The 22,501-nt window shown below is 45.0% G+C and overlaps 1 protein-coding gene across 2 annotated transcripts in view; it reads right to left on the bottom strand.

Annotated features, from left to right (window-relative positions):
• Window positions 1-22,501, bottom strand: part of GAS7 (growth arrest specific 7) — a 75,223-nt gene that overhangs the window by 9,228 nt on the left and 43,494 nt on the right. For both annotated transcript variants that reach the window (XM_021538703.2, XM_021538702.3), the window contains exons 6-13: window positions 15,053-15,142; window positions 14,151-14,266; window positions 9,284-9,358; window positions 6,615-6,693; window positions 5,369-5,497; window positions 3,448-3,571; window positions 1,621-1,700; window positions 266-364 (exon numbers count right to left, since the gene is read on the bottom strand). In XM_021538703.2, the coding sequence (XP_021394378.1) occupies window positions 266-364; window positions 1,621-1,700; window positions 3,448-3,571; window positions 5,369-5,497; window positions 6,615-6,693; window positions 9,284-9,358; window positions 14,151-14,266; window positions 15,053-15,142 (792 nt within the window). The remainder of the gene's footprint in view (window positions 1-265; window positions 365-1,620; window positions 1,701-3,447; window positions 3,572-5,368; window positions 5,498-6,614; window positions 6,694-9,283; window positions 9,359-14,150; window positions 14,267-15,052; window positions 15,143-22,501) is intronic.

Here is a 22,501-nt window from a genome sequence, read left to right as displayed (position 1 = left end):
AGAGCTACTAATGGCTCATGCTGGCCAAGTGCACTTCAGTTGGCTGTGTCTCCCTCAGGAAAGCGCTGTGATCCAGCAGTAGGAACTGTGATGAGAGAGTCCTGCACTGCAGGGAGGCAGCACAGCACTGCTGCAGACTAACAGGCTGCCTGCAGACACTTCCCCCACATCCTCTGACAAAAGCCAGTCAGAGCAGGTCAGGAGGGACCATTCTGCTCACTTGAGGGCAGTGGAGGCACAGAGAGCAAACGAAAAGCACACTTACACTTTGGTTGAACATGTCTGTCTCGTGCCGCAGCTGTGTGTACTGGCACAGATGCTGCCGAATCATCTCCACCCTTTCAACTTCTAGTCTCTCAAGCTCCTGGACATGAAGAAAAACAAGTCCATATTTTTACTGGAACCTGAGCTTGGAGGCCCAGAGAAAGGATGATACACAAAAGGCTGCCAGTAGGTGCGATACTGCCCCAGGGTCATGCTTGGGAGCTGGACTCTGTGGTTGCACATTCCTCTGCTCTGCAAAGAATAAGAAACAGCAAGCAACAGCAGTCATCTCAGCCTAGCAATGGAAAAGAAGGTCAAACCTTTCCAAAAGGTTCCAAAACTGAGAAAACCAAGGCAGAGAGTGGAGCCACTGCCTTCAGAGATGCTGCAAGCAAGAGGGAATCAGTTTCCTGCAAGTTTTGTGGGCTTTACTGCTAGCTACAGAAATCACAGTGGTTCTCTGGGGCAGCAGAAAGCACGCTGGGGGGGATGGCACCCCCATTCCAAGCAGACACCTGTTAGAGCACAGTTCACCAGATGATGAGCTGGGACAAGCTTCCACCTTGCTCAGCTGGCAGTAGGCAGAACCCAGCAACACTTTAGTTGGAAAGGCAGGTGATTTCTGTCTTTCCTCCTGATATTTTCTGCCTCCCTCTCGTTCTGGATTCTAATATTATACCCCAAAATCTGCATTTAGTCCTTCAGGACTGAATACACTGAGCACAGTGTGCAGTTTGGGGCACTACAGTATAAAAGAAGACCTTAAGCTGTTAAGAATGTCCAAAGCAGGGTCACAAAGACAAAAAAGGGTCTGGAGGGGAAGCCTTAGGGGAGGCTCTGGTAAGATCCCACCTGGAGCACTGCAGCCAGCTCTGGGGTTGGCAGCACAAGAAGGATGTGCAGCTTCTGGGTTAAGTCCAGAGGAGGCCACGGAGATGCTCCAAGGCAGCTTGTAGCAAGCCAGGCTGAGACAACTGAGGCTGTTAAGTCTGCAGAAGAGATGGCCCTTGGGAGACTTCAAAGAAAACTGTGAAATTGTGGAATAGAAAAATTCCTTAAGGTATAAATGGATTTGGTGATTTACCGTGTGTTTTTCTTGTGCTTTACTTCATCCTTCCTAAGGACAATTTCAGTGTTCTGGCCCCTAAGCAGCCCTGAACTGGTTTAATGCCTTCTGCAAAGAAACAATTATTTCTTCTTTCCCCTATTGACGAGTTTTTCTTAGGACTGAGAACGGGATAAACAATGTGAGATTCATTACCCAATTTTCCCCACTGCTTTGCACTGAACTTGCTGTGAATGATGAATACTGTAGGCTGTGACAATTCTGCAAGGGTTGTTTTAGTTGTTACATACCAGAGTGGTGGTCACCATCTCCTCAAACCACTTGGACTGGGCTTGATTGTAAAGATCCACACAGCGCATCAGGTCATCCCCTGGAAGAGTCAAAGCAGCAACATCACTCTTGTCTAGCCAGAGCTTAGCAGGAAAGTGCAGGTAGGTTTTGTAAACCCCAAGGATTTGAAGATGAACCCTGGTGGAGCTCAGAGGAGTTGGACCAACATTTCAAGTAAATGCATGCACTTGATGTATGGCAAAAAAGCAGGTGACTGGGGTGAGAATGAATAGGGGCAAGGACAAGAGTTTGAAAGAAAAATATAAGCATTAAGAGTAGTATTTTACAAAATGCCCAGAAAAAAAAAAAAAAAAAAAAAAAGGCAAGTTACTTCAGTTTAAAAAAAAAGCCATAGATGGAAAGTTGTCTTTGAAAAATAAAGTAGTTAAAATGGGAAATCAGCAATGGTGAGTTCTGGAACTGCAGGGCAGCGCTCTGTAGGTGAGACTGCAGTCTAAGGGGTCTCTGTCTCAAAGGGGAGGGATGCATCAGGCCCCAGCTGTTGGATGAAGGAATGCCTCATGCATGTTCCAGCCTCTGGAATGCCCAATTCCACCTATCCTGAATTCAGAACTCTTATGGACCACTCTGACAAGGAACAGCCTTTGTTGAAGGGATGAATCATGGAAGGCCTAGCTAAAACTCCAGCTCCTTCTGTAGCCAGGGCAGTAGCACAAGAAGATTCAGTCCTTCCAATTTTGTTCTTTGTTGCAGGACTCTGCACTGACAGAGGGGGAAAGGCAGATGGCAAATTTGGAAAATAACTCTCAGAGATTGCTGCTTTCCAGGTAGGAAATTCTCTTTGTTCCTTAAATGAGGCTCTATTTCTTTTCCCTCTCTGATCTTCAGCTCTCCCTTGCTTGTTCAACAAAAATTGATTATGAACAATTTCTAAGGACCTGAGGAACAAAGAGAGACTGTGAATTTTCAGGTGAAAAAAGACCATCTCTTACAGAGCCTCCTGTTCTTAAGTCATAACTTTGATTTCTCCTCAAATGATTGCCTGTACACATGGTCACACTGCCAGGGACTCTTCCCAGACTCCTTAAAGCCCAGACACATATCCTGAACTTTTAAAAACCTCAAAACTTTGAAGGACCACTCTGCCAAGGAACAGCCCTTGTTGAAAGGATGAAACATGGAAGGCCTAGCAAAAACTTATTTTCAGACAAGGTACTAAGCTGCATGTATCAGCTTTGCAGATCTCAAAAAAGTTCCTGATGGATCCTGCAGATGTGGCTTGAGCCTCTGTAAAACATGCACGGGTCAGAGGAACTGGCTGTATCCTCAGTACAGGACAGCACACACTACTATATTCTCAGCATTCCTAGAAGAGAAATTATTTTAGTCACTGAGTAGCAGTGGGAAAAAAAACCAAAAAAATCACTTTCAAGGAAAAAGACAGTAATAGTAAGTGTAATAGCACCCACAAAGTTGTGGGTGAGTGTGATTTAGGAAAGAACCAAGGAAGGAACTCTGATTTATGGAAGAAACACCCTCAGCTAAGCTTCTCTGAATCTGACTTTGGAAGTTCCACAAACATTCAGTAATCTAAGGACACCTTCATGAAACAGATAACTCACCCTACTTTTGCCATTCTTACCTCAACTATCAGTAATTTGTGACATCTGATTTGGAAATACTAGGCTTGTTTCTTTTGAGGATTTAACACCATACAGATTTGTAGCATGGTCCACTTTGACTTTTTTTTACAATATTAAAAACAAGCGCTACGTGGGTGGATTCCACGTGGCTCTTGCTGTGTGCTGAAGGGCACAGGCACTCACCTGCCTGGGTGGACTTCCTTCGGGCTTTCTTGATCTCCTCTTCTGTCTTGTTGCTGAGTTTCACCTCCAGCTGCTGTGTTTTCATTTCCAGATCCTTCTGCCTCTCTGTCAAGGCTTTCCGGGCCTTGGAGTAATGAAGGAGAGTCAGAAGTTACAGAGAAAAAGATCTGGCAGCTGCTTTCAGCCATGCAGGACTCCTTCACACAAGTGGTTCTCAGCAAGGAGTCAGTAACTTTGCATGGAACTGGGTCCTAACAGGGATTCAGGTTCTTACAACACCATGTGGAGCTCACAGAAGTGTCCTGTGGCCACAAAGGAGTCACCACCAACAAATCACAAACTCATCTGAACTCCTCACAGTCTTAGAAAGACAAGGACTAATGTCATCATCAGGCTCTCCTGTTTCTTAATAGTTTTCTCATTGTTTCTGGAAGAAAAGAGAGCTGGAGCCTCTTTCAAATGTCTTAAACAGCATCATGACCAAGACACCTCCTCCATTCACTTTTCTTAGGATCTGAATAGTTGAAGTAATTTCAGGTATCTTACAAAATTTGTCTTTAAGTAAGTTCTGGACTCAAGGTACACCTATCACAAACTAACAATAGGAACTTAATTCAGAAAAACTTATTCAGGTTCATGCCAACAGTAGAAATCAAGCACCTGAGGTCTGGTTACAACTGGTGACTTGAACTACTTTACTTAGAAGTTCTTCAAGCTGTTAAAACCTGATTTATCAGTACAAATATATATTATATAGGTAAATTAGTAGAGTACCTTAACAAATAAACATTGTTACATGCTGGCTGATAAATACATAAAAATAATTCGTTTTGCATGGATTTGTTATAAAACATGTCACATTTGTTCTTTATACTGTACTAGTGTTTCAAACTAAATTGGCATATTTTCTTAGAACTTTGCAGTTTTTTACAGTCACACCAGCCTAAAAGTTACAGGTCTGATGAAGCATTCCTGGAATTTTTTCCATGTGCAGTTCCAAGGCCCTGGTGGGTCCTGCAGGTCTGGAGATGGAGCTGCAGGAGAGCTGAAGGGAGTGCAGAGAGTCACAGCTCTTCCCTTCTTCCCAAGGTAATTCTGAATTCACTCTTCCCAGTATTGCTATTGAGTTGCTTTGCAGATAAGAGTGTGAAGAACTTCGTGTTTTGCAGAAAAATGCCTTCCCTGCAGACACTCAGCCTAACGACTTTGTGTATCCTGCCACAGCTCTGTCCCTGGGGAACTCCTGCTGAGCTTTAATGAAAGTACAAACAGCTTCGGGGATGACTGGGAATGGTATTTTCCCTGCCAATTTACGCCCAAAAGCAAACTCATGAGGATACAATTTGGCAGCTGAGACACAAGCATCCCCATTTCTGCCAGCTGCTGCTGGGAGATCATATTTTGTGAGTCTAACTCCCTGCAGCACAACCTCAGCCACCTCCTGCTTGGTGTTACATCAGCCCATTACTGGGTGCTCCTGCTGTTTGGATTTTTTCAGTGAAGATGTTTCTTGTGAAGGGTTTGTGATTTGCCAGGCCAGGGTCCAGCTGCTTTTGGCCACTGAGCCAGGTGAGTCTCTGACCTGACCCTGCTGCCATTCTGAGGCAAGGTGCCCTAAATTTTGAAGACAACAGATGCACACTAATAAGAAGTATTTGCATGAAGTTTATTGCCCCAATATGGCAAGGGGAGGATGAACCAAAAAGCCACTTCAGCAGCAGGATGTTTGCCCCTCACTTGCCAGAACTCAGCTAAACACTGAACTGTTTCTGGGCAAAAAAACCCCTATTTCTGGGGCTGGGCAAAGCACAGCTAACAGTGAAAGCCCTCAACAGGAACAGCTGTGATAGAACAGAAACTCTCGATGGGCAGCTGCTCTTCTCAAAGCAGCAGTGCCTCAAAGCCTCCAGGCTGCTCCCACCTTTTCCACAGCCGTGTAGCGGCTGGCCAGGTGCTTCCGCAAGTCCGCGATGTGGTGGTCACACTTCTTCATGTCCTTCTTGAAGTTCTCTCTGAAGTTCAGCAGGGGTTTCTCTACCTCGCTCTGGAGCTGGCAATGAAAACAAAGAAATGGCACTAATGAGGAGCCAGGCAGTAATTCCTGGCTCTTCACACAGCCACAGAATCGCTAAGCTGGAAAAAACCTCCAAAATCATCAAGTTCCGTCGTCAACCCAGGGCTGTCAGGTCCCACCACTAAACCCTGCCCCTAAAGTGCCACATCCACGTGTTTCTTGCACACAAACAGTAGGAAGGATTTGGAGGATGCCACAGGAGTTTCTGTGCAGAGTTTAAGGAGAAATAAAATAATGGAAAAGCCCCTTTCGACCTGTCCTGCCTACACACACACATCATTCCAAGGTGCATTTTTCCTTTTGGAAAACAATACAGGGGGACAATGGGGAGCAAAAAGTATTTCACTAATTACAGGCCTGATGTCGAAGTTTAAGGCAGAGCAGTGGGTTACCAAGGCAGCAGCTGGTTGCCTGAGTAACCTCTGCTGAATTGCTTACAAATGGTGCAGAGCTATAATTTTCCTCCAGAACATGGCTGTTGTGCTGAGATATCTGCCACTGTATTGAACTTGAACACCTACAGAGGTTACCAGAATGTAACAGGATTTAAGAGCATGTCACATGTGGTGGAAAAAACCCAGATAAATACCATAATTTGTAAAAGAAATCTCCTTGGGCATCACTTGAGATGAAACCCAAAAATAACATGATGTTCCCGGCAGACTTTTGAGAAAGGCTAATGATACAAAAAAAGCCAGAATTCTGGTTCTCTTCCTTCCAGACAGATAGAGTAGATTCTTGTTGAGAAGCCAAATATTGCTTTTCATTTCTTCCTTTGCAGAAGTGAAGTGTACAAGCATTAGTTAAATTTACTGGCTGGAACACAGAGCCCAGGTGAACAACATCTAGAATCAGTTTGGATTCTTTTTTATGAAAAATTAAAGATAGATGTGTTTTAATTTACTCATCAGGTAGACAAAATAACCTGATTTTGAAAGGAAGACTGGACAGAGTTTCAGTAAGTTTGTTCACCAACTTATTAATTCTTCTAAATTTGTACCACATGCATGTGTATTTACCCCACTAAAATGCACTGAAGGGAGAGGCCCACCAATTGAGGGCAAAAATCTTTGGAAAAGAAAGAACCATTTACCTTGGAAGAAAATTTGAGATGAACCTCTGCTTCATCAGCTAAACTCTTCTTGAGCTGAGCCCAAGCTTCTCCCAGTGTGCTAAAGGAAGAGAAGGACAATGATCAGACCCTCTGCCATCCTTCCTCGTGGGATCTGTCACAGAAATCTGGCACGACACTTTGTACCATATCTTGATCAGCAAAATCATGGAAAAGGGTAACAGAAATCTGAGGAAACAACCAACCTTTGTGACCAAGGCAGAATTACGTTGGCACTGCTTGCAGCAGATCTTTGAAAACCCAGTTCATGACAATCTCCACTTACAGAGACACCAGAGCCTCCCTCAGCAAGACTCTTCAGTATCTTATCCTCACCATAACAAAGAACCAATGCAGTTTATCTGCCTCCTCTACTTTACACCCTGCTTCAGAGAACAGATTTTCACTTCAGCTGAAAAGTCTTGGAGAAGCTTTTCAGCACTTGAAAATATCACTGTTGTCTTTTTCCTTCAGATTATTTCCAGGACAGTGTCAGCTGAGGTACACTCCTCCAGATCCTCTACGACAGCCCAGACTCCTCTTAAAGCATCATAACTAAAACTACACTGTCCCCAGCACAGTACAACTCCAGGGGCTAAACTGGTAACAGATCCTTTTGTATCAGACACTCTTCTACATATTTCAATGCGATTGCCTTTTTAGACAACAGCATGAAGTTGTTGATGAATAAGCTTGTGATTCACTATAGCCAGATCCTTCTCCCACAAACTGTTATGTAACTGTATCTTTCACATCCTGTGAAAGTATAAAACCCGCTGCTTTGTCCTCATTAAAATGCATATTTTTTTCAGTTAATTTATCCATTTTAACATGAGAATTTTGAATTGCAACCTTTTCTTCAAATTACACATTCCAACCCTCCCAGCTCTGTCATATCTCTGAATACAGTAAATCCATCATTTCTTCTATCACAGGTTGTTCATTACAAAAACATTTTAAAGCCCCCTCGACTGAGGACAAACCCGTTGGGATCTCATTCCACAGCTACTTTCTGCAGTTTAGTTTCTGTAAGCAGTGGGTTTTTCCTACCTAGTTTTTTGCACATTAAGTTTTATTTAGGCCAACATTTCTCTTGTCTGCCTACGAGAATCTCCCATCACAAAAAGCAATACTAAATTAAGAGCTGTGATGCTTGACCTACTCTCTTACTCCATCACTGAAGGAATTTAGGTTGGCTTGGCATGGTTCTCTATGCATATAAAACAACTGCTCACCTCCTTCTTTTTGAAAATTTGATGGTTTATTCCACCACTCTGCAAAGGTTAAATAAAGCTGAGTGATCTACAGTTCCTGGCTCTTTCTGTCTCTTCCCTAGCCTATTTTCAAGGATAATGAGATTTGACTGCTCCGATAGCCTGAAAAATCACCTGTCACCTGCAATCTCAAACGAATGATCTGTCACCTCTGATGCTGCTGCAGGGACTCGAGTATGGAGTGTGGTGTTCATCAGCTAAACAACTTAGATACACCTACAGAAGTGCTCCGAATATTGCTCCTTCCCTGAGGTCATCTCCCACTGCCCAGTTCCCACTGACACTAATTACACTAATTACAGGTAACACTGTTATCTGATCCAGAAGAGCACCACTGGACAGTGCTTTCAGCTCCCTGCACTCTGCACTATGCCCTTTCCAGCCCCCTGCTTCAACATTTTTTAGGCTTGAGTGCTCATTCCCTTTCTCTCTTTTCACCTACTCTGGCCTAGTTTCCTTCCCCTTCATTGTTTGTCATTCCCTCCTTTTCCCATTGGGGGCAGGAGAAAGTGGAAGGAAGATGTGGAAGAAAGTGGATTTGGCTTTGCTAGGATCAGCTGAGCATCCCCTAAGGAGAAAGGAGGGCAAAAACCACTGCCACTGGAGGTGCTCAGGGCAGTAACAGCCCAGTTATCCTCCTGCAATTTCTGTCCTTGCCTCCTGGAAGCTGAGCAAAACACCTCCTGCAGCTTCAGTGCTGGCAGAAACACACTGTGTCAGAGGTGAGGACAGTGATTTCCAGCTTTGGCCTCCAGTGCTCAGAGGGTTTCTGGTGAAACAGACAGGCAACCAAGGTCTCATCCTTCAGGAGTGGTGCCTTTGCATTATTCCTGAAGAACTGCACTGCCTAGTCTCTTCTTAATAACTTCCCGAGTGTGCAAATGTTGGAAATAAGCAGTAGTCTGCTGCTTTTCTTGAAGAGCCAGAGCCCTGATGAGAAGAGACTGCTTTATCCTCCCTCCTGTCTGTGCTGCTCTGATTGTACCAGTATTGACCTCACACATCTACTCTCAGTAGTGCATATATTTATATATATATTCTATATAGCCTTCCATTTTCAAAGTAGTTTAGCACACATACTTGCTAATCCTGGAAGGAACCAGCCCTGGCTACAACAAGGACAGCATATAAACCTGACTGGAAAGGCATCATTTTATACACATATTCCTAAAACACTTCTCACTAACAACCTAAAAAAAACCCACCCAAACAACTAACTCCGAAGCAATTCCACCTTCCCCAACATGCCCAGGGTGCTAATCTAAATAAACCTCTACTCAGAGGGAGAGAGCTGGGGAAAATTACTTGTACCTGCGTGGGAGAAATGCCTTTTATATTAAAATTCATCTTCTGTGGAAGTCACAGAGACACACTTACCCTTCTTCCTGAGCAGCCAAGGAATTCTGAGACAGTTTGGACAGGTTCTTAGCATATTCCTCCTCAATCTTTATCCTACACTCACATACACACAGAGAGAAAATAAAAAGACAGCAGTAAGTAAGCTTTAAGGCAGAAACCCACACACATAATTTGAAGAAATTCTGTGCATTTTAACAGATTTTGCCACAGGAATTTTCCTTTCAGTCTCCAGGGCTTGGCAGCTCCAGCACCAGTTTGATGAGCTGTCTTCTCCCCCCATATGCTAAAAATGCAGAGGCAAGAGCAGGGCTATATGCAGGATGGCATGTGAGACAAAATTAGCTGCAGAAGCTGCAGTTCTGGAGAGCAAGTAACAAGGACAGAGTGTTTCTGCTGTGCAACACGGGCTGTCTGCAAAAGCAGAAGCACATGGTTCAGTCTGCTGTGAAATGTGAGGCTGCACATCCTTGAGGCAAAAACGAAGGTGTGGCGACCCAGGGAAAACCCAAGTGAGATTTGGGGGGCTGAAGTGCCCCTTTCTCAGGGACACCAAAGGCTTCCTGCTCTCTGTTATGGGTGGCAAAGCATGGCAGAGATGGCACACAGCTGGTGCAACCCTTTCCTCTCACTCATTGCCCATCCTGCTCTTCACCCACTTGGAGGCACCAGGAAGAGGAGCTGAACTTGCCATGGCAAGGGAGCAGAGGGAAAGGTGTTGGCACACTGCTGCTGTGGGAATGACTGCAGGGAGGAGGAGGAGCTGTGGATGAGGGACAAGGTCTGTGCTGACAGCCCAGCAGGGAGGAATGAGCAGCTGCTGGTGCAGAGGTGATGGCCATCCTGCCTGAAACCATCTTCTGCCAGCAGTGAAACAACTGCAAGGTGCACATGCTCCCAGGCACAGCAAACAGCTGTCTGGTCACTGGTTTTCAACCCAGCTCACCTGACAGAACATTTCTGACAGAGCAGTGTGGCCCCCAGGTATAAAAGCTCCTAATTCTGTGCCAACTATGCACGAGCAGGGGCAAAACCTGCTCTGAAGTGTTTCTCAGGTGGGATATTCCTGGCAGTCCCATTTGCAGGAGCTAGTTGAGCAAATGCACTTTTGTGGGGTACATCTGAGCTGAAAGGGGTTCCCTGAGATAGCTGAGAGGGATCTGATGCTCTGGACTGCTGAAAATATCCTGGTGGATGGTGTGGGAGGGGAAGTGCCAGCTGTTGTTATGCTCACAGGAGCTCAGGGGAGGAGCATGTCTGGGTGCCACAGCAAAGCCATTGATTGGGATGCTCCATCCAGCTGATTGGGATGCTCCATCCAGCTGACTGGGATGCAGCTGCCTGAGGTCCAAGGTGATAGCCAGCTTGGTGTGACACAGTCCTACAGACCTTACCCAGAGCTGGGGTCCTCTTCTTCCCCCTGCCATGAGGACAAAACCAGCCAGCTCCCCACGCTTGCTCTGACAAAACCAACAAACACAGGCATCAAAGGCTCCACTGTGTCAGGACCTCACTATGAAAAGGGTGAGGCAGGCACATTTATCCAGGCACATTTCACCTAAGGTACTTTAAAGACCTGCTTCAGGATGAGACTGATCTTGTCTCAGAAGTGACAATTTCTGTGGACTGGAAAGAGAGAATGGGTCAAAAGTAATGACGATGCAAATGTCTCTCCCCAGAACCAAGGGTCACTGCTTTGGGCTCAGTTTCCAGCCAAATCCTAGTCCACAGCCTTCATCATGAACTTCATTCCTGCTGAATTTTGTCTTTAGGATGCCTTTGAGTGATTTTCTGTGGATGCTGGCTGTTCTGAGCAGCAGACCCTCACAGAACCTGTGTCTCAGTGCTTTGTCTCATGAACAGAGGAGTAGCTGACCATCTTCCATCAAAAAGGTCTGCTGTGAAAATATTGAATTTAAAATCCTGACAAGTTCTTCCCTGCTACTACTGAAGCTGGGGAATTATTGAACATAATAGGACAGCAGCAAGCCTCATGCCTTCAGAAGGGAGGAGAGTAGGTTTAGATGAGATATTAGGAAGAAATCCTTGCTGACAAGGGTGGGGAGGCCCTGGCACAGTGCCCAGAGAAGCTGTGGCTGCCCCTGGATCCTTGAAGTGTCCAAGGCCAAGTCACACAGGGCTTGGCTCAATCTGGGAGGTGTTCCTACCATGGCACTGGGAAGGGTGAAACTGGATGAGCTTTAAGGTCCTTTCCAAGCCCAGCATTCTGTGATTCTCCTGATTTCACAAGCACACACAAGACACCCTGTGTCTGGTCTGGTGTCACCAGTGCCTGTCCTAAATGTGGCACCAGGCAAGCAAAGCCACTGGCTTTGATGGAAGAGCTCCTCACTGGCTCCAGCTCTGGCCCAGGCTCCAGGATTTTTTCAGGGATTTGAGTTGTTACTTGTACTGCAAATGGATGGCACTACTGAAAGGGCAGGCTGCCTGGCAAGGAGGAACATCAATAAAAGATGAAAATAAAAAGGTGAAATGTCTATAGTGAAGAACTTCAAATATAATAAAGAAATTATTCTACCCCAGCCTGGTTTCCTGTCACCATCTGTAGCCAAAAGGGGCTAAAAACCAAGATAAACCTCAAAGAGGGGAAAAAAATCTGCCTTTTGACCCTGCTTGATATAAACACACTGCAAACTCTGGACTGTGGTGACTGTAAAACACAAACATGCCACAACTCCTGAGTCCATTTTCAGACATTCACGTGGCTGTTTGGCAGTAATTCCACCTTCCTAACAGAAAAAAAAAGCTACAAGCTCGTTTCCACTCATTTGTTTGAGAACTTTCAGGATTTCACTCCCTATATAGTCAGAAGCATTATGGATTTTAAGTGCATTTTGACCCATACTGACTTTACTAGTTCTAGCTGATCTTTGGATGTTTAGTTCCTGCTCCCTTTTACTTTTTTTTTTTTTTTAAGTACTTTGTGTGCCCACACTGAAATAATTTCAGTCCTGACATATTATGGTGGTTGAAGAAAAACTAGAGAGCTGCAAAGGGAGGCAAAGATGATCTGATGTGACTGCCATGCAAGAATAAACTAAATAGATGAAGACAACAGGGAGAACAGGGAGAAAAGGTGGTAGAGGATATCTGACAGACAGCTCCACAACTGCCACCGAGGGAAGACTGAGTCTTTTTACACTGCTCCTCCAGATGAGTAGGGAACAATGAAATTATCAGACATAATTACTTCTCCTGTAGTGCAGAGACTGCAGAAGTCTCCCACAAATTGCTGCAGAAAAACAGTGAAAGGTGCATATATGGGTCTGCTGAACATGGCAGAAGCTAAATAATCTGCTATTTAACTTACATTTTCTAAACATAGCACTGCTTAATTAAGAAGTGAATAACGGAAACACTTTGTTAATGGAAACACTACTTCTTATACCTGGTGCTTCTCAGGGCAGTGTGCAGATGGTTTTGGCTGTTTTGGAGCGTTCATGAATGCAAATTCCGGACCTTATTTTCACTTTTGATTTAAAGTAATACCTTCTTTCACACCAACACCCTGGATTTTTTCAGCTCAGTATATTTATTAATTACTTTACTCCCTTTCTTGAGGTTTGTCTTCCTAAAAGTCAAAGTCTGTGACTATTTGACTTTCATAACCCCACCTCTGTCAACAAGAACTGAATGAACATGTATTTGCTCAGTCTGAAGTCATATGTGCAAGAAGCTCCTGGAAAAGCATCAAGTTGATAAACCAAATTTCAGTTAGCTTCCTTCTTGATGGATATTTGATGAAGAAATCTGGTTGTCATGTTTTATACCAGCTTCCTATTGAAGGGCCATTTTTAATAGCTGCCTGAATCTCACCTTCAGCAGGCTGATCTTACAAAGAGAATTTTCTGGACATGAAAATTCCCAGTTAAATGTGGTCTTGTGTTCCCCAAGGCACCTGATGGTCATCATGAAAACCTCATCAGTATTTCAGCCCTCTTAGTGGGAACAGAGGTTCCCCTGATGGCCTGAGATCTGTTTCCATGAGTAATCCCTCCAATGTTCAACACCACCCTCCTCCCTTTCCACACAGAGCAATCCTGATCCTTTGTTACAAACAGATGAAAAATGTAATAATCTGCCTGTAACTCTCATCCAGACCCTCTTCACACTCAATTCCTTATCTTTGTTTGTTTCCAGCACACAGTGGATCTTTTCTTTCCTCTCCAACATGCCTTCTTCTTCCTCTGCTGAGGACAAACACGCCTCCCCACAGTGTCAGAGCTGCTCTCCTTGCTCACTCTAATTTCACACCAACTTTCCTTTCCTCTTGAATGCATCCTGCTTTTATTTCTGTCAAATTTCATTATATATTACTTCCTTTGAAGCAGCTTCCCCCTCTTTTCCCTTGGTATCATAATTCTGTTTGCCTTCCCATCCTCCCCCTTAGGATTCCTATTTCTCAATTGCATTTTTCATGTTTATGTCCCTGCCATCCCAAACCATCCTGTGGTTCAAGCTCAAGCCCAAAGTGATGTCTTTTTACATCTTCCTCTAGGAGACTGTGCCTAAGCTCCACGTGGACAAATTGCTTCTGTACTTTTCAGACAAAATATTTCCCTTCTAAGTATCACCTCCACTCTGCTTCTCTCCTGTTTATGCTTCTTCCTTGAATCTGCAGCTTAAAACCTTCCTGGTTCCCTCTAAACAGCCTTGGTGCAATCCAACTCAGACAGAGAACAAGAGACAAGTGAGAGCTGGAGAACACTGGAAAGTGTGGATGAACACTAAAGAAATATGAAACATTCATTAAGAACTTGTAACATATCTTTTATGCAGTTCAAGCTTTAATATATTTAAGGAATATCTAAACTGGGAAAAAAACAATTGCAATAAATATTGAATTTGATAACCAAGTGCTAATTACCTTTCTCGAACAAACTCTGCCATTTCTTTCTGCATTTGTTTCCCTTTAAGTTGCTTTTGAAGAAGAATTTCAAATCCTGACACTGTGTTGTTCCCTTGTGAATCCTTCTTATCTGCCTGAAAGAAATAAAAGGAAGTTCAACAACAAACAAACCAAACCCACAGAGATGTGGTGCCTGAGGAACCCTCCCCTGAAAACAGCTGGTGGCTCTAGCACCCCAGACCCTCTCAAAGAAATAGCCCAACACTCTCCTGCTCCTCCTACTCATTTTTTGGGTTATTTTAATTTAAAAAGGGAAGCTTTACAATTATCCTTAGCCAGCAAAGGATGCTGTGGGGGACAAAGGGTTGGATGGGATATTGGGAAATAGGAATTGTTCCCTGGGAGGGTGGGCAGGCCCTGGCACAGAGTGCCCAGAGCAGCTGTGGCTGCCCCTGCATCCCTGGCAGTGCCCAAGGCCAGGCTGGATGGGGCTTGGAGCAACCTGGGACAGTGGAAGGTGTCCCTGCACATGACAAGGGTTGGGACAGAGTGAGATTTAAGGTCCTTTCCAACCCAAAGCAGTCTGGGATTCTGGGATTCTATTCTCTTCCTCCTGCACTGTCCTTTTGCCTGTGGTATTTTGAGATACATGGATTGTCCTGCATCCTCCCTGTTTCCTGAGCAAATCCAGCTCCTGAGAACTGCTCTTGCCTTTTTTTCTCTGATGATCAGCCACACCTCAGACTGGTCAGATGTTTCCAGGAGATCCTCATTGGCATCCCCAGTCTCTGTGGTACTCCCTGAACACATTGTATCTCAGCCCAAATTCTCCTTTACCTTGTACCACAAATCAAGCTGTTTATTCCACTTCCTTGGAAGCTCTGGAGCTGCATGTGGCATGTGGCTGGCTGCCCACTTACCCAGAAATAATCACAGTAGCTCCACTCTGAAGGTTTCAGCAACTGCTGCTCTGGCATTACGTCAGGGTGGGGGAAAGTCACACAGTTGATCTGTTTAAAAAAAAAAACAAAAACAAAAAAAAAAGGAGAGTTAGACAGTAATGAAATTTAGCTGGTTAATGAGAAATACGTAAATCAAAAGTTATATCCATCAGAAAATCTGCAGTGAATGCATGCCAGGGAAGAAAAACTGGCTGTTGCATAGAAACAGCAGCTAAGTATTCCCAGAATGCTATTCTCTGCAGGCAGGAGTGTTGGCTCAGAGGGAAATAAGCTACCCATTTCACATGTAGAGGAAAACCTACTGGATTTGGAAAGCACCACGCAGGGAGTTCTCCCAGATCCCTGAAAACTGTGGTGAGAAACCTGATGTGAAACACCCTGAGCACACAAACAGTGAGCACCAGAGAGCACTGCAGGCACTGTTGGTGCTAAACACCTTTGGCTATGCTAGTCTCCTACAGGATGACAAAAAAAAAAAAAAAAAAGAATTTTTTCAGTGCATAGCCCTTCAATCTATGTCTAGGACCTTTTCAGATGGAAGTGATGCTCTGTAGAAAGGAGCAGGGGCTCTCTGGAGTCAGTGAACCTTCAGTGTTCACAGAGATCTGTCAGACAGGGCTCATCACACGCTCATTAAACAACAGCATCAAAAAGTCCAAGTGCTCATTAAGTTATCCCAGTGGAACACTGCAGCCTGCTAACAGCACAGAGAAGGCAATGAGCATCACAGCTACTGCAGAGCAGCCCTGCACACAGCTGAGCCTTTCAGAGGAAGCACCAGCAAGAGTCAGAGCTCGCTGCCAGTTTGTAAGGCTCACCCCAGATCCCTGCTGGGCAGGTACCCTAAAATCAGCCCCTCTCAGGGTCATGGGAACACAAAAAGCACTTGAGTATTTATCAAGGGATCAAGAGATATTGGGGATGGGATGTCACAGATGTAACTGTATGGGGGTGGGGTTTGTTTTGGATCTGTTAACTCTCACAGGAAACCCACACACAAATCTGTGGGTAGGGCTGGCACAGCTGCAGGGGCAGACCCAAAGGCACGCAGTGAATCTGCCTTTGGGCTATCCAGGGAGGATCAGAAAGGATGTGGCTGCTGGCACAGCACAAACCCACCATGCCAGAGCAGAGCAGGCAAAACCTTTAGCTGACACAAGCTGCTGCTACAAAGCCACACTGGTTCTGCTGCCTCTGCCCAGGCTGCAGGTTCTACAGCTGTCCTGTAACAGTGCAAAAGCTTGCTCCACACAAATCATCCTGCCCAGAGCTTGCCAAGCCCATCCCAAAGCAGGTTGAGGACCCTGTACATGTGCTGTCCTTGGCTGTCACCTCAACCAGATCCTCAAACCACGTATCTCACTTCCCAGCTCCCACCAGGCTCCAAACTGACCTGCAGGGCAGAGATCTGGGCTCTGCAGGCAGTGGCCATGCTCTGGTGACCCTGCACCTCCAACCAGGAGCCAGCCTCTCCAGCTAGAGCAAGAATGTCCCGTCAGAGCCAGCACCTCCAACCAGAGCCAGCATCATCTCCAGTCAGAGCCAACATCTCCAGACACTGCCAGCCTCCAGCCAGAGGCAGGATGTCCACTCAGAGGCAGCACCTCCAACAGAGCTGGCACCTCCAACCAGTGCCAGCCTCCACTGGCCACAGGGTCCCAAGCACAGGCAGCACTGCAAACACCCTCCCTGTTCCCTTGTGTTCCCCATCAGAAGAGTCATGCAGCAGGAGCTCCAGAACATCAGCTCATTTCAGAGCAGGATGGCCATGTCTAACCAACTGCACCTCCCAGGTGTGTTCTGCAGCCTCTAACTGAGTTCTGGGCATCACAGAATCATGGAAACATAGAATATCTCGAGTTGGATCATTGCATCGTGGCACTGCACACCACGACAGGGAGGTGAGCTGCAGTGGGGGGCACAGGAATTGTATCCTGCAGCTTAAAAAACTGCAGAGAGAAAGAGCATGGGAAATTCCCACTCCCTGCTAAAGGCAGTGCCTGCTCCACAAAACTAAATCCGTGCCAGTTGGAGGCTGCTGATTAGAGATGTGACAGTGAGTCTCAATGTCCTGAAGCAATAACCACAGAGTCACTGGAAATGCCAAGGCTGGACTGGTGACAGTGTCTCACTGCAGTGGACAGAACTCCAGGAATGCAGCAGGAAGTGGAACAGTGAGTGTGCACATCAGCAGGTGATGAAAGCAGGGTTAATTAAAGTGTTTCTCAAAGTTTCAGGAATAAATTGAAATATTTTTTACTTATCCAAAGACTGAATTGTCTGGAAATGATGCTGAATTTCTGGAAAAAGTCATGAGGCCATTTGGGTCTCACTTTTAAAAGGGAATTGGTGCCAGAATTAAAAAAATCAAAAATGCAGAAGCTTTTACAATCTTAAAAACAAAAGCAAAGTATTATGGTAAATGGAATTTAACAGAACTTACATCTTTTTACACTAAGTCCCACCAGGGGGCATGAAAATTTTCTAAACTCTAGAAATATTACTAAAAATTCAATATGGCTACATAGGTAATCCTGTGATTTTTCTTTCCTTTCATTACCCCAGATTTCTTATACTTAAACAAGAGCTCTTGGACTGGTATTTCCTAGCATTTCTAAAACCTCTCAGGATTTCCCAGCAGGAGTGGAACACCAGGCTGGCACTGAGCAGCAGTGGCATGATGCTGTGGCATTCCATCCTCCCAATCCTCCCTCTGAAATGCTCCTTTTCTTCCTTCTAAAAGCAAAGAGAGCTGAAAAAAAAAACAAAACAAAACACCCAACAAAAAAACCACTCTCCTTCACCAGCTTGGTGCCACTGGTGAGCTGAGTGATGCTAAGGACAGCCAAAGCATCTCGTGATGATGTCCCCATGTCTGACAGCTCTGAACAGCCCCATCAGTCCCCTGGACAATGACACTCCCTCCATGCAAAGGAGCAGTGCCCTCACTAATTTTGAGAGGCCACACTTTGCTCACATCCCTGAAAGCTGCCCAGGCTCCATGCAAGCTCCAAATCCACACCTGTGGCAGTGTGGATATTTTAATAATGCTGACTTGCCAGCAAGGCCCAACAAAAGCTTGCAGAAGGTGACTATTACAGCTGTAATTGCCAGGAAGAAACAAAACTAATTAAAACACACCTCTCAGATAATGATGGAATCACAGAACAGGAAGAGAAAACAAGGTGTGATGACCTGCATTGCATTCCCACAAGCTCCACTGGGACAGCTGAGGTGATAATCAGCCTCACCATGATATTAAGTTCTTATGCAGCCTCTTTGTCAAAATAATGGCTATTGTCAGTTTGAAACAAAGCAGAATTAATAACAAGGCACCAGCAAGGCAAAACCCCAAGGAAGAGCTGAGCAAACCTGCCAGAGGACAACAGCTTGTCTTTCCAGCTGCCACTGGCCACGAGTGGCACCAGGAAACCTGTCTGGGAGCCACTGGATGAAAGAGGACAGAAGGTTGAGAGTCAGAGAAGGAAAAACATGGTGACAAACAAAGCTTGGTGGAGGACACACACAGAAGGGATCAGAGAAGCAGCAAAAATTGATGCATTTCTCTTGACAAACTGTGTGCCAGACTCAATGGATTAAAATACTTTTGCCTGTGTACTGATCATGAGCAAATGCAATTATACTTTTAACAGCTGAATATTCCAGCTCCTGTTTCCCACGAGTACATTGGCAATAATGACAAAACGAGCTGTTTATATTGTAGGTGACTCTTAATTATGTCTGAGACACAAAAGGGTGACAGAAGAGGAACAGACCCAAGGAGCCAGATGAATGCACAGGATTTGCAGAGGAAAAACAAACTTTGTTGGGTTGGACATGCACATTAATCTCCTGGATTTCAGAGTCTATACAGGCTTTGAAGTAACTCACCAGTAAATGAAACATTGCCAAGCAACATGAATAAAACAAGAATAATTTGATCAAAGCTTAGATAATCAACTACATGTTTATTACATCAGGCACAACATAAAGAAATGAGCAGAGAGCAGGATTACTTCCTGTGCCACACTCAAGTGACTAAAGCAGGGCAACATTTTTGCTTATCTCTTCAACTTAAAAATGGACATTATTTTTTTTGATTTCTACACATTCTCAGCATCTTAAATACAGAAGAGATATGCCAGACTGCCTCACTTCAGTATCTTTACAACTTCAGCTGAGACCCAGAAAGTACAACATCCAACACTGAGTTCATATGGCAAATGGAACTATTTGGGTAAAAAAAGCCAAATGCAAAGGCTGGAGAAGATCTCAGAAGAGCTTGGGCAGCCTGAAATCTCCCCAGACAGGGAAGCCCAGAAATGCCCAGGCTATGAGTTTGCCCTGGGTTTTAGCTCTGGTCGGGTGATGCTGAAGCTATGGTACCACAGAAGGGAAGAACACACAATTCAAGTCCTCACTGTTAACAAATCCATTGATTCCTTCCAATTCCAAAGGAAATATTCTGCCAAAAGTGTGAGGAGCCCTCTTTACTTGGTCTATCTGCAGAAAGGTTCAGAGACTATTCAGGCCCCTGCCCAACCAGGGCTTTTCTGACAGCATCTACCACAGTCAGCCCCAGGCAGAGGGGGGAACTGTGCTGAACATGCAGCCCCACGCTGTGCTCATCACAACCCTGTGTGTGTCACACTTCTCAGACACAGAGCCCAGCAGGAAATCCCAAGTTCCTGTGCACAGGCTGCCCATCTTCCCATCTGCAGCACGTGTTTTCTGACGTGTCCAGCACATGCAATCCAACCACCAGCATCTTCCTGCATTATCCAAACAAGAGAATTTTTAAGAAAGAAACCCACACTCAGAAATACCTCATAATCAGGCAGCTTTCCTGCTATTCCAAGTAAGACACAGCTCTGTTCCTCAGGTGATATCCCCCTGTACATTCTCCATTTAACACTCCCTCACCTATTGTATCTCCAGCATCCACAGACAGCTCATGGCCAGAGGCTTCAGGAATCAGCCAGCAATCCATCCAGCTTTAAAACAGCAAGTTCACCCTGAAATTAATTGTAAAACCAGCAGAGACCACAGACCTGCAGTTTCATGACAGCCTCTGACATACCCAGCTAGAGTTTCTCTTCCAAAGAAGATGGAAGACCATGAGAGTAACATTCACTGACCAAAGAGAAAATATCAGATTATTCTTGTTGGTTGCACACAGATGGGAAATCCTCCAGCTCCACCTTCCTTCAGGGTTTTCAGAAGCTGTGCTACTAAATGCCACTTGGATGCAGAGGAGGCAGATGCATCCTGAGGAAGATGCTCCCACTCCTCTGCTGAAGGCGATGACGCAGCAACAGCTTGGCTGGACATCACCTGATGTCTGCAGCTTGTGTGCCACAGGATTTCGGTTTGAAGGGAGGTTTCCTGCACCAAAAGCCTTGAAGTAAATCACAGAATTCCCCTGCAATAAGAGGTTCTGCCTGAGCACAGCTACAGACCAAGGAAAAGCATCTGACAGCAAGCTAAGCACATGCCCTGAAGCTCTGCTAACCAGAACATCTCCACGTCAGCTTGAGTGGCACTGAGCACACAGATCCTCCTAGGAGACAGTGAAAACACACTGTTTTACAGTTTACACTCCTTAAGAGATTTATTTTTCACAATGCTGCCTTGATGGAGGCAATGGCTTGGAGCAAACAGCTGTTAAAATTAGCTTATTTTTGTCTATCTGATTCATCCTCCTTGAAAGCTTTGAGCTTCTGCTGGAGAAACGCACACCCAGTGACCCTGACATAACACACAGTTTGCTTTGCAGATGTTACCTGATGGCACATGGGCCAGCAAATATGGAAAAGCACCCTCAGAGAACAGCCTGGGCCTCAGCCCCGTCAGCAGCAGGGATTGCAGGGAAACAAGCACTCCTGCTCTTGTGCTCAGCCCAGTGCACCCCACCCTGCGTGACCATGGCTGCCCCCTCTGGACATGATGTTCAGCCCATGATTTACCTCAATCCCCCAATCTGAGCAGGCAGGGGCTGCATTCAAGGGCTGGGACATGTTTCCTGTCCCAGCCACGCAGCCCTGGAACAGTTGATTCTCCCAGACATCTGCAAAAATATCTGAACATACAGATTTATGCTGGCTTCAAAGAACACTGCACTCTCAATAAACCAATTACCAGTACTAACATTGGTAACAACCAATTTTTATAACTAATATCACTGATTGAAGTGTTTTTTCTTTTCAAAAACTGTTGAAGATTTCTCCCTCCTGCCCTAGAACACTGTACCTGCATGGCAGTGGCTGACTCACATCTCAGTCAGAGGCACTTCTGTGTGCTTCTTTTGAACCCTGGTCTCAGCCACCAGCAGTCCAGCCCTCTAAAGAATAAATCTGTAGGCTGTATGTGACAATGCAGACAACCATTTCCTCCTCATAGTAACAATAACAAGGATGTATAATATTAAATTATTCCTTTTGTTCTCAGGGACTTGATACTCCGCCAATACTTGCAGCTGCAAGAATTGCTTCCCCTTTATTGCTGAAAATTAATTTATCTGTTCATTTATTCTGATTTCCATTTAAATAAAACTTTATATCATTAGCCACTTTCATTCATCTATTATGATTTCCTTTCTGGTTTTAATCACCTGTCCTGCACTGAAGAGCCCATAAGTGCTAATTGTGTTCCAGATAAGGTCACCAAGCACACAGAAGTTATATTGTAATGTCTGTAAACTGAGCTAGATCATACAACTAAGAACATTTCCATTCATAACACAGAATCATAGGATGGCTTAGCTTGGAAGGAACATTAAAGCCCATCTTGTTCCATCCCCCTGCCATGGGCAGGGACATCTTCCACTATCTCAAATTACTCCAAGCCCTGTTCAGCCTGGCCTTGGACACTTCCAGGGATCCAGGGACAGCCACAGCTGCTCTGGACAGTGTGTACCAGGGCCTCCCCATCCTCACAGGGAACAATTTCTTCCTGCTAGCTAATCTAAATCTTTCTTTCAATTTTAAACCATTATTCCCTGTCCTGTCACATGTTCATGTAAAAAGTCTCATCATTGAGACAATTATACTTCATTATAAAGACTAAAAGTAAATGTAAGATTGACTTCACACTGAAATATAAAATCTCTGCCTATACTTTCCACCAGAAATCTTCACTTGGACACTCTGCCACAAGAAACCTTGACACCTCAAATACAAATTGAAAAAAAAAAAAAAAAAAAGATCTTGCTCTGTCTTCCTCTAACTCTTCAGTACGTCTCCCAGTACCGACGCTGTTGTGGAGGGGGGGATGATCAGATGAGGAAGTTTTTTCAGGACCCCTGGTTCACCTCTTAAGGCACCGCGTTCCCTCCTGCTCCTTCTGGAACCATTATTCCACGGAAAACGGAAAGATCCCAAACTCTCCGCGGGTTTAGCGGCGTTTGAA

Source organism: Lonchura striata, chromosome 19 (genome assembly GCF_046129695.1).
Source record: "Lonchura striata isolate bLonStr1 chromosome 19, bLonStr1.mat, whole genome shotgun sequence".
Lineage (NCBI taxonomy): Eukaryota > Metazoa > Chordata > Aves > Passeriformes > Estrildidae > Lonchura > Lonchura striata.
Note: the sequence above shows the minus strand (reverse complement) of the source record. Positions and strands in the feature narration are given on the sequence as shown.